Below are 12,316 nucleotides of genomic sequence, written 5' to 3' on the forward strand. Positions count from 1 at the left end.
ATAAAAGCAGCAGCAAAAGTAGTGGTAGATACAGTATTCACATCCATTGGTTAAATAGCAGTAGTAAAATCACAGTATAAAAAACTCCATTAGATGCTGAAGACCTGCTTTCACAATTATACTAAAAGAGAATTAAGGAAGCATCATGTACTTGTACTTGAGACCAATCACACATAGTTGTTCATCATTACAATGTGTACAGACTCTCAGTAATTGCACAATGTCCCTTTATGTCCCATGTTAGACAGACTGGACGTTGAGCAATCCTTGTCAGACTCAATGGAGACATTCACAGGATTAATAAAGCATACAAAGCTACCTAGACCACTCCTACATGCAGCAATTATTATGACGCTTCAGACCATGGCTAATACCGTTCCTTGGAGCATGTGCCCCAATTTTTACATTTATTATAGGACAGCTCAAGAATGACAAGAAAAGGGGCAAAGATAAGGGGTATGACAAGCAGCAAAAGGCCTCATGTTAGAAATGAACCCTGGTCTTTCCAAGGACTCAGCCAATATGGCGAACATTCTACTCTAGTTGAGATAGAGGTCGTCCTATGTCCGCCAGATTTGGTAAAATTCTGGCCACTATGTTTAGTGGCATATGTGTTGCCCCCTATTTGTTGGGCTCAAAATGCTGTATTAAGCCAGTTTCCAAACACGTGGTGAAAATATCTACCAAGATTTGGGATGACTGGACAAATCATTAATGAGTTATGGGCAATTTACTGTTATGGCCTTTGTAAAGTTTTTTACATAATGGCAGCCATGTTTTTGCTCATTTAGAGTAGAACATGTTTGCCAATCAAACTTGGGGTGTGAGAGGTGTGGTTTTAAAGTGCCACCATGTGGCCAATTTGAGTCATAATTCTTGTGAAGCATTTGCATATCATTTACAGGTATTGGGCCAAGTTTAATGCTTCTAGCTCATTTCAGATCATGGGAATATGAGCTGCAGCAAAAGATACATACTAATAATAATAAAAATAATAGTAATGAACTAGCACAAAAACATTAGGGTACTGTCCCTTTAGGGCCTGAACCCCAAAGAAACCACAATTGGGTGGGGGGTGGGTGATACAGATACTCACGCCTCAGCCAACTCTGCCCTCTCCTCTGTACGCTCCAGCTCTCCTTCTACAATCACCAGTTTACGAGCCACCTGGATAAATGTATGGTACATATTATTGGCTTGTTGTGAAGCAAGAACACTGGCCATATTCTTATTAATATTATATAAAATGTTATAAAAATATTATAAAAATCTCCATTGCAGCAGTACATACACAGATGTTGACCATTTTGGTTTCTAAAGAAGCTTCATCATTAAAACCTCTCACAAAACGCACCTCCTCATACTTGCGGTCAGCCTCCTCTGCGATGTGTTTAGCCTCCTTCAGCTGAATCTCCTGAAGCTCCATCTTCTCTTCATCCTTCAGAGCCCTGTTCTCAATCACCTTCATACCTCTGCACAAACAAACCATTACTTATTTATTGTACAGTACAAATTTTTATTATTTGATTTTGCTGTTTTATAAAGTTAAGAAAAAGGTAAATTGCAGACCAGAAACAACTGGGGACGGGGATGTGAGCAGGGCTGTAACCAGATGTTAGAAATTTGTGAGGTCCAGAATTTGAGATGGGGGATGGAGGTCAGGCTTAAATTTCGGTCTGTGGCAGAACATTTCACATTATTTCTCAAAAAGTATGCATTTTAACATCAGTTTGGACCATGATGAAGAGAGTTATGAATTATGAATCTGAAATTCATACATTTCTGGCCTATAATGACGTGGCATTGTATGAACCTGCAGTGAGTCTTGTCACTGACAAGTGTGAGTTACTCTGAAAAAAATCAGCTCTCAAAGTGCTTTCTAGCCCGAGTTACCACGTATCACCAGGGGATTAAAAATAAAAAAATAATTAAATCATTAGGCCCCAGCATATCTATCTATCTATCTGGTTTAGTTCTCTCGGCTTTTATTTCGACATTGTTGCTTTTACTACTGCGTCACATGACCGCACCCACTCTGAACTTCCGTTTTCTCGATTAATGGTTTAAAACGAGTAAACGGGCCATTTTCTCGTTTTTCATGCAGTTCAATCCCGTCTGAGAATGAATTATACTTTCATACCCTGACCCACCATCGTGTTAAATGTTTAAACAATATTTTATTAAACCAATTAAACCAAATTAGACCAGACTGAACCAAATAAGACCAAATTAAACAGTATACAGAGTATTTACAAGATGGGATGTGAAAATCAGTAAAGTCAGTGGTGTGTGGTGTGCAGGAGTGGAATATGTGTGTGTGGCTGTGTTGTAAAGTGCAACATAACAAAAGGGAAAACTTAGACCAGCATTACCAAGCCCAAAACTAGCATGCCTTTAGAGTGAGCCAGGGGAGAGAGAGAGAGCTGGCTGGCTGCAGGAGCTCAAGGGTGCTTTCACACCTGAAAGTCGGGACCAAGGTCTGCACCAACGTTTGAGTTTTTGTTACATTGTACAGTATAAATTTGGTCCGGTTGGTTTTGTTTTCGCACTGCAATTAATGTGAACGGACTAATGGACTTTACATGACAAACATACGTCATATCGTCATCAACTACGTTGGTTGAATGTCTCTATACTTAAATTTACGTTTTTTTATTTTTTTATTTCAGCGCTTGTATTATCAAGTTAGAGCATACACACTGCCCGCCTGAGAAGCGGTCATGAGCGTCTCAGCTTTGTGTCAGCTACAGCACATCTACAGAAATGGCGGCTCGCCGAAATTTTAAGCATGCTGTGCACGTTTGTCAGTATGAATAGACAATTGTGTTTTGATGATTGTTTTGACTCTGTACCACCTTTTACTGCAGTTTAAAAGTCTCTCTCTGTCACAGAGATGATGAAATACAAAGACGTGTTTTTACTCCAGCTTCCCTCATTCCCTTTCAAAATAAAAGCCCTCTAACAACGTCTCTGTGGACAAAATCCCATCAGTTGCTGACACAAGGTCTTTTATTTTGAAACATTTACAGCCATGTTGTTGGCAATGCAGGAGGTGCATGACTTCATAAATGAGTGGAATTTGTACTAATACATGTGGAAATACAGGACTGATAGCTGCAGGCAGCAACATTACAACAACGCCACGTGTGAACACCATAAGCATGCAGCTTGGTGAGGCTGCTGTTACGCACTGCTGATGTGTGCTGTGTGAAACAGGCCTAATTCTAAAGACTGCTGAAAAAAGTAGGTTTTCTTTGGAGTATGGTAGAACAAATTTGAAGTACAAGGAGGAATAGGTGGATTAGGTCTCCTCTTCTCACCATGTGTGTCCGTAGCTCATTTTGTTTTGGTAATGTCAGTGTTAGCCTGCTGTAATTTCCTGTCATTGGTACAAAGGTCTGCACCTTTCAAAACAATGCTTCACACTATACATGAACTGAACCGTGGTTCAGTTTGATCCGTACCGAGACCATCTCTTTTGATCGAACCAAGGCTTGGCTGTTTGGTCCGGACCATGGTCCTGGGGAAATTTCACACTTCATTTTGGTTTGGATCAAACTGAAAGACCAGTCTACATAGGTAAGAAAGCACCTTAAGTAACTTCAGCACACCGGGCCCAGGCTATTTTTAACACTGATTTCTATAATGTTTTAGTTTAAAACGTCAGCGGAATTAGTCATTACTTATCGTGTTAGGGTTAGGGTTAGACCAGATGCAGTCATCAAAAGAGCCACATCTGGCTCGCAAGCCATAGGTTGCCAACCTCTGAGCTAAAGAAACAAAAAAGTAAGTCCCACATTGTCAAGCTAAAAGATGAAATGTCTAATATTATAGCAGGGAAAAATGTGATTGCAGAAGCATTTACAAAAAATATTTTGTAAATGCTTCTGCAATCACATTTTTAACTCTATAACTCTTCATTTTTCATAATAATGAAGAGTTATATAAGGACAATATTGATAAAACAGAGACAAGAAGAACAGAACTTTATCTTGAAAAGCCTAACAAGTCACAGCATCACAAAATGCCAATCTCATCAGAACAATATCACAGGAGGAAACAAAACAAGAAATTAGGGAATTTAAAGGCCTCTGGAGACGACAGATACACTAATGAATTTTATTAGGAATTTAGAGAGCAATTGACACGCTCATAATGAAAAGCTTAAAATTTCAAAGCTTTCGAATCCAGTTCATGGGCTTTGAAATGGAACTCCTCAGAAATCACAGTTATTCGTAAGGATGGAAAAGATAAAACTGATAGATCTTTATACAGACTATTATCTCTACTAAACACTGATAAAAAGATATCAACATATATAATTGCAAACAGACTTAAAGACATCTTACCAGATATAACCAATCTGTTTTATTTCTAATAGATACTTATCTGATAATACGAGACATACACTAAACATAAATGATTATGCTTGTTAATGCTAACATGCTTTGTTAATGCTTGATGCAGAAAAAGCCTTTGATAGTTTTGTGGCCATACATCTTCATAACAGTTAAGCATTTGATTTCACTCGACATTTAGTTCCTGGCTGAAATTAACGTTACTCAGATAAAATTTAACAGAACCTTATCAAGACACTTAAATATATGGGAACCAGACAAGGGGATCCAATGTCTGTATAGAACCACTCAGAATATAGAATTAATGAAAGTAAATGTGAGTCTATATGCATAGGTAAACAAATAACAGATGACTTGAAAGGAACTCTAAAATTTAAGTGGAACCAAGGTATAATAAAATATTAAGCAATAATAATTCATAGTGATTTAAACCAAATTGATGAAGTGAATTACTATAACATGGAGAACAAAATGAAACAAGATCTGAACAAATGTAAAACCATATTTGACTCCCAGTTTCTGTTGCTCTTTCAAGCGCTACCAACAACAATTCCTCCGTTAAGCTTCAAAAGTCAGAATAAAATGATAAATTACTTTATCTGGAATAACAAAAGGAAAACATTACAAAACATTAACCAACGCTAAAGAAAATGGTGGGTTACCACTTCCAGATTTGCAAAACTATTTTTATGATTCACAATTAAATACGATAATGAAATGGACTAATAATAACAGAAATGCTAAGTAGTTTCTAAGAATTGCCACCACTGTCAATAAAAACACTATCTTTTATTGACATGAAAGAAAAAATAGATGGATTATTAATACTCTGATGAGTTATTATTTTTAAGAGAAATGGCATGAGACCTGCAGTTTAAACCAAATTAAATGGATAACATATTAAAAACCTGGTCAGCAAAAGGACTGCAAACACATTCTCACAAATTCTCAGTGTTAATGATGTTAGCTCTTTTGCAGACATTTATTATATTTTTATTTTTACAAATATCTGCAAATTAGAAAATATAAATATATATATATGCTAGCGCATATATATATGCTAATGCTAGTGCAACATTATTAGTTACGCTAGCATTAGCAACATTATTAGTAACACAACTTAATTTCAGCAATGTAAAACAACTGCCTTAACTTTGATGAGCCAAGTAATGTTATCCTAATAAATGATCCAGCAAAGAAGAAATTCAAAACAAACTGTGCATTTGTTTTTTTTTTTCATTGCTTTTGGCCTGAACCTTTATTAACCCGTATAGTTTTTTTTTTAAAATTTTTTTGGGTGGGCTTTTGTTGCCTTTAATGGACAGGACAGTTGGAGCGTGAACCCAAACCCATATAGTTTTTATCCGAGCCCAACCCGAGCCTGACCCATGGTAGCAGTTTTGGGTCCAAGCCAATGAAATACCGAAATTTGTACTCTAAAAATGGGCCTAGTATAGTATATTACATTTTTTTATGTATATAAAAAAATATATATTTTTAAGACCGTCTAAGGTCCCACGGTGAAGACGATTACTACTACTACTATGTGCTGACTTTATCGCTCCGTAGCGGCTTTTCGGCACCTCTCAACGGCGTTGTTTAAAAAGCAACAGGAGAAACATTTAGCGACTTATTTAGAACATTAGGGAACAAGGAGGAAATATACTGTAATTTATTCCCCTGCTCGCTGCTCGCAGTAACCGCTGAACACTGCAGTAAGCCAGCGTCTCCCCTCTCTCCTCCTGAGCCGTGTGTGTGTGTGTGTGTGTGTGTGACAGGCAGGATGAGAGGAGACGCTGCTTGCGGTGTGAGTTCAGGTGTAGTGAGTTTCCAGCCTGGTTATATTGAAAGAATGAACTTATATCTGATGTTTGATTCCTTCAAACTCCCAACAAGCAGAACAACATGTAAATATGGAGAGCTCGCAGCAAAGCCATTACTTAGTGACTGTTCTGTAACTGTGGTTAATTTTGGGGAACGTTTCACTCTGAAGTTCTACTATAACTCAAACTGAATATTATTTTTGTCATTATTTTTGTACAATTGAAGTTAACATAAGAAAATAAAAAAATGAAGAATGAAATAGGTTTTGCTCTTACAAAAATGCAATGTTCTCAGCTTCTTGGCCTAAATGTCATTTTTTAAAATGAAAATGCACACATTCAGATGTTGATAAAAAAGGAATGGAAGAAGCTAGAACTAAATGTTTTGTTTTTGTTGTGTGAATGAAAGCTAAAGATCTGCTCTTTAGCTTGATGTATTCATTGATCCTTTTTACTATGTAAAGCGTCTTTGAGTTTCCTGAAAAGCTCGAAAATAAAATGTATTAATTATTTATTAATTGTTTATATATGCTAAACACAAAATATTCTGGAGGTCTTGAAAGATTGGTAAATATGACCAAAAATGCTGGTGCTGCCTGGCAGGGAAAGAGTGAAAAGGAGTCACTTTAATATATCTGAATGACAATGGGTTTCTATTGTCCAGACAACAGAACATTCTCTCCTTCCCCTCTCTTAAAAGAACATCATGGTTATTTTAAACTTACTACAAAGAAGCCTACCATAGAAAAACTATAACCTTAACATATAGGATTATCATTATTATCATTCGAATTATGATCAGCCTATAAAGTAGCTACCAGGTAGTGAGCAGAGATCTGTATATATTTATTGTGAACTCATATAAAGGAAAGGAACACAAGCTGACAGTTTGATGCTGGTGCGTTTGTGCATAATTTACAGTAACATGTACAATAAGATGTGTGTGACTTGCAAATCTCTGTACAGGAAAGTCGCAGCTCTGAATTTTTGTGTGTAGGTTTCCTTACATGAACATCAATCATCTCTGGCATTTTGGTTGAGATCCATTGAGGCATTATGATTTGATGAATTATTAAAAATTTTCTGACCACAAGCGCATCTCGGGTTGTGAAGCACCTGATCAGCTTATCTTTTCAGGTCAGCTCACGTTCACCAGCAGGGAGACTGGGAGTTTGGTGCAAATCGGACCATACTAAGTCATGATATTAATGAATATTAAATTTGTTTTCCAACCAAACATTGGATCATGGAAAAACGGATTTGAGCTTCCGTTTTCTCGTTTAATGGTTTAAACCCTGACCGTGTTGTCTCCCTTTTTGCTGTGACTGCGTGAGCCAGGTCATAACACTCTTTTTTCAAGAGCAACCTAGCCAAGAGTGCAGTATAAGACATTGTTATACCAATAAATACAAGCAAACAAACACAGTTGTCCCATATTCCAAATGAGCAAGCATAAAATCCTGTCAAATGAAAGAAAAAAGTCAGTTGAATACAAAAACACATGCAATTGTCTAAAATGATTTCTTGATTATTTGAATAGCAATCACAGTGACAAAGGGCACTCTTTTTCTGGATCCTTTAAAACTAACTTAAATTCCCCAACTGTAATCAACTCAGACAATTTCAGGTCCCCATGTAAATTATTCAAAAAATAAGAGGCAGCATATTTAAAAGTTTTTTTGCCAAGCTCTGTTCGAACCCTGGGGATCAATATTTGTAGAATATTGTGAAAGTGCAGGCCACAATGGTTTTGCTTTTCACACATGTACATACACAAAAAAGAAAGAACCAGCCAAAGCAGAGATCTATTTACAAAAGCAACCAATGCAAGAGTATGAGGTAGGACAGAGAAAGGCCATTTAGCAGCAGCATACAGTGTACAGTGGTGTATACATTTCCACAGCCATTTAATGTAAAGCACAATGGTGTACAGTATCCAACTTAATTAGGCACTGGTCAGGTGCATTCAAAAAGAGAAGATCACTGTAGACCAGTAAAGGTATTAAAAAAAAAAGTTTCCAAAATCAAGTTTTTTTCCTTTTGAGCATGTCTCCTAAGATTTACCATACACACCATCACCAGGACAGCAAGACAATGGCTCTTATTCCTCTGCAGGCTATGGAGGCTCTATACATGGGCACTCTGCAACTTGTGCATGTTCACCACTGAGGGTGTGGCCTGGCTAGGCTTGAATGCACTGTTATAGCAGTTGTACTGCTCTACAGAGGATGGTGAAAACTGCACAGCAAAGCACCAGGAACTGCCATCCATTGGGCGACCTCTATACCCAGCCATGCAGGAAGAAGGCCAACAGGATTATTAGAGAACACACCAGCCACTAATTGTGCCACTTGCTGCCATGTGGCAGAGGGTAACCCCAGGTTTCCACCAGCAGCATGTCCAGAGCATTACGACGGTGTTTTGCTCCATCCTCCACGCAACTGAGAGTATCTGTTAAGTGTTTCAGAAGCAGAGCGTCCTGCCAGCCGATAGTGAAGAGCTTATGAGATTGTGCTTATTTCTTCATTTTCCTATGATTTTGTGGTCATTTTTCCTAGATTTTAGTGTTTCTACCATGCCACTTTGTTAGGCTGCAGCCTGCAGTCCCGCCACAGTGAAGAAGATCAAAGAATTTCGGCTGTTTTTCAGTGTCAAAGCTTTACATATGATGGCTTTACAGATCAGTAAAAATAATTCCAGTAAAAAAAGATATTAGATTTGTGGCTGTGATTTAGTTAAAAATATATCGATCTTATTAATTATACAGATCGATAATTAATAATTTAATCATAAATGAAATAGGTATGAGGTAGATATAGTTTTAACCATGTTTTTGTTAACAGTGCTGTGCTTTTGTTAATGATCTACTTTTGTCTATTTCATGTGCAGTGACTATTTTTAGGAGCATTAATTCTCCTACTGGACAGAGTTCCAAGGGCTGCTGGACAGAGAAGCAGCAGATGCAGTCAATGTAATGTTTAGTCAAGTTAAACATGATCCCAAGTCTGTGCAAGGCATTTTAATTTGAAAATTAACAGGATGCAACGCTACTTGACTGAAGACCTAAGCCTTCCTTGAAGTGTATATATTTCGCTTGTCCTAACAATGATCACAATGGCAAAATCACAGCAAGAAATCACCTCTCGCTCTCATCAGCAGCCTTCTCAGCCTCCTCCAGCTTCTGTAGAGCCGTTGCAAGTCTCTCCTGAGCTCGGTCCAACTCCTCCTCCACCAGCTGGATACGTCTGTTCAGAGAGGCCACTTCTGCTTCAGCCTGGGAACAGATAAACATCATACATACTGATTTAGACAAACCAGTGTTCTGCCAGCTGGCAGCTGCTGACTAAGATAGCTTCTTTAACTTCTTTTTTCCAAAAACAATGTGAAAATGTCTTTTCTTTAAAAGTGTAGACACACTGAAAAAATGTTGCTTGGTGATGAATTGCACATAATAAAATACTTATGTAAATAATGTATGTACATGGCAAGAACAAAAGTTGTTCAAGAATAAGAGTGGGTACATTTAGGTACCACTTTGCTTTGACTTTTATATTTTTCTATTTTTTTTCAACACCATGCACCATGGCCCCTTCTGCTGAAGCACAACTTTTCTACAATAGAGAGGCACTGATCAACATCAGAAAAAGTTGTGTGGGATTTGGACTGAATGCAGCAGATTGCAGTAGGGAAGAGAGCCGGCATCAGGGTGATGCTGACTCAACTTGGACCGCAAGCTGTTCCTCTAACAAACCTTCTTCTTGCTAATGTCCGCACACAGGAGAATAAAATGGATGATACGCGATTGAGGCTCGCTCAGCAATGGGAGATCAACAAAGCAGCCCTGTGGCACACTGGTACAGGCTGGATCCCTTTTCTAATTAAAATTAGAAATGGTGGACCTTCTCTTGGGTTAAGGGCATGGCTCCACGAGGCTTTTTTGTAGGTCTTGGGCTTTTAAATATGTTTCTCAAGTTTCTAATCTCTAGGTTAATTAATGTTTCCTCCATGTAGTGGTAGAGTCTGGATCAGGGGTCGCATTAAACAACTATTTTCCGTCGTTGACCGTTTTTTTAAAACGGTGATGGAAAAATCTGAAGGCCATCTGTCATTTTGACAGATTGCAATTCACACCACTGACCACTTGGTGGCGAGTGAGCATATTAATTAGCTATTGTCTCTCTTGATGCATGACCTCGTTGGCTTCAGTCGGAAAAATGTCACGGCAGCCGAGTGTGCGAAGTTTCTTCAAAAAGCCCAATAACAATGATGGTGTTGATAAAAGAGGTGAAAAAAGAGGGACTGATGCAGTGGAGGATGAAGGACAAACAAGTAATCAGGCAACTACGGAGCGAGCAAGCGGCAGCAAAGAGGTCAGGAGGGAGTACAGAGTTCAGTGGGAGCAGGAGTTCTCCTGGCTGAGGAGGGAGGATGGAAAAATGTTCTGCGACATATGTAAAAAAGCCAATATAAGTAACAGATTTGTCCGAGGATGCACGAACCCCTCGTTCAGAGAGTCTTGCCGACTACTGATCACTTCACTTGGAGAAATGTTCCCTGACTTCAAAACTTTGGCTGAAGTGGCGCTTGTAATTCCAGTCTCCAGTGTGGCAGCAGCGTGCGGATTCAGCCTCCAGAACAACATCAAAACAGCCATGAGAAGTCGTCTGTCTGAGGCAAAAGTCCAAAACCTCATGACAATAGCCTCTGCAGCAATCCCACTTGAGACATTTGATTACGTACAAGCGGGCACACAGTTCAAGTCCATGCGGACCAGGAGGAAGGTGTGAGACTGTGCATTCAGGCCACAGCAGGTGAACTGTTCATATTTTAAGTGCAATCGTTTAATTTCATTGTTCATATGTAGCTACTGGGGCCACGGTCAGTGTTTTTTGTCACTGCGGAGAAAAAATTACAAATTCATCTGCTTGATGTGTGATGGCACGGTGTGGATTCTCTGTTAAACTTGTTCGGACTGAATATTAATTAAAAATGAATGAAAATTAAATGCTATTGAATATGTCATGATTATCATTTTAAAAATTAAAGTGACGGGTAAAAATAGATTATGACGGGATTTTTATGGCCCTGTCAGTCAAAATGATTCTGTCTCTCTGTCTGTGTGTATGTGTGTGTGTGTGTGTGTGTGTGTGTGTGTGTGTGAGGGTCAGATAAAGCCGCCTGTGTGTGTGACTGTGGCAGGCCATATGTGGTCTAATATGCTGCTTTTACAGTGCTGAGAGTAGTATAGACAATGTAGTAAGACCGCACTCTGCTAGACAAACTATAGAATGCATCTGTTTTGAAACCACCTAGCATCATTTTCTGCATATGGTCTGGGAGCAGAGTTTTCCTTTCGGTGCATTTGGGGGGGAAAAAATGTGCAGAGGCTGATTTGCTCCATTATGTCTGTAAAGGGCTCATATCAGCTGATAATATAAGTATATTGAAAAATAAGTGGGGCTCTAACAGAAATGGCAAAATATTGCCCAGAATTTTAAATAAAATTTAAAATGGTGGACTTTTTCATGGGTTTAGGGCATAGCTCCAAAGGGGTTAAATGGTTTGCGGGGGCTGCTTTGTTGAAAATTAGTAGGTGGCGCTACAGAGCACATTTTGGCATATCACAGCAAAAAAAAAACATATCAAAGAATGCCACAGAATGGCAACAGTGTTTGATGAAATCTTTAGGAAATACTGGTGTCCGGTTGTGAAGTTGATCAGATGAAATCTGTAGGACAAGTGTTAAACGGAAGTGACTAAAATTACAAAAAATATGAAAATTCCAATTAAAATGGCGCACTTCCTGTTGGGTTTAGTGCATGGCTCCAAGAGGCTTTTTTGTAGGTCAAATTTTGTTGAGATCTGACCATCTGGGGTCAAGTTATGACAGTTTTTGATGTCATGTTGCAACCTCAAAATTTGGCGTGACGTCACGGGAACACCATTCAACAAAAACGGACAATATTCACTTTGCGTGATCACCAACATTTGACACCTCTTAGTGTAAAACTTGTCTTTCCCGTGTCAATAGGTGGTGCTCTCAGTATGGATGAAAATTGTCATATGATGTGTTCAAGGCGGGACTCTTATCAGGCATTTAGGGGACACTACTGAGCTCATTTTTTGACACCCTAT

At 38.6% G+C, this 12,316-nt stretch overlaps 1 protein-coding gene across 1 annotated transcript in view; it reads right to left on the reverse strand.

The window, feature by feature from the left end:
* Positions 1–12,316, reverse strand: part of tpm3 (tropomyosin 3) — a 55,843-nt gene that overhangs the window by 16,249 nt on the left and 27,278 nt on the right. The window contains exons 3-5 of the mRNA XM_042506423.1: positions 9,322–9,455; positions 1,355–1,472; positions 1,097–1,167 (exon numbers count right to left, since the gene is read on the reverse strand). Coding sequence (XP_042362357.1) covers positions 1,097–1,167; positions 1,355–1,472; positions 9,322–9,455 — 323 coding nt within the window. The remainder of the gene's footprint in view (positions 1–1,096; positions 1,168–1,354; positions 1,473–9,321; positions 9,456–12,316) is intronic.

This window comes from Plectropomus leopardus, chromosome 18 (assembly GCF_008729295.1).
Source record: "Plectropomus leopardus isolate mb chromosome 18, YSFRI_Pleo_2.0, whole genome shotgun sequence".
In the NCBI taxonomy this organism is placed as follows: Eukaryota; Metazoa; Chordata; class Actinopteri; order Perciformes; family Serranidae; genus Plectropomus; species Plectropomus leopardus.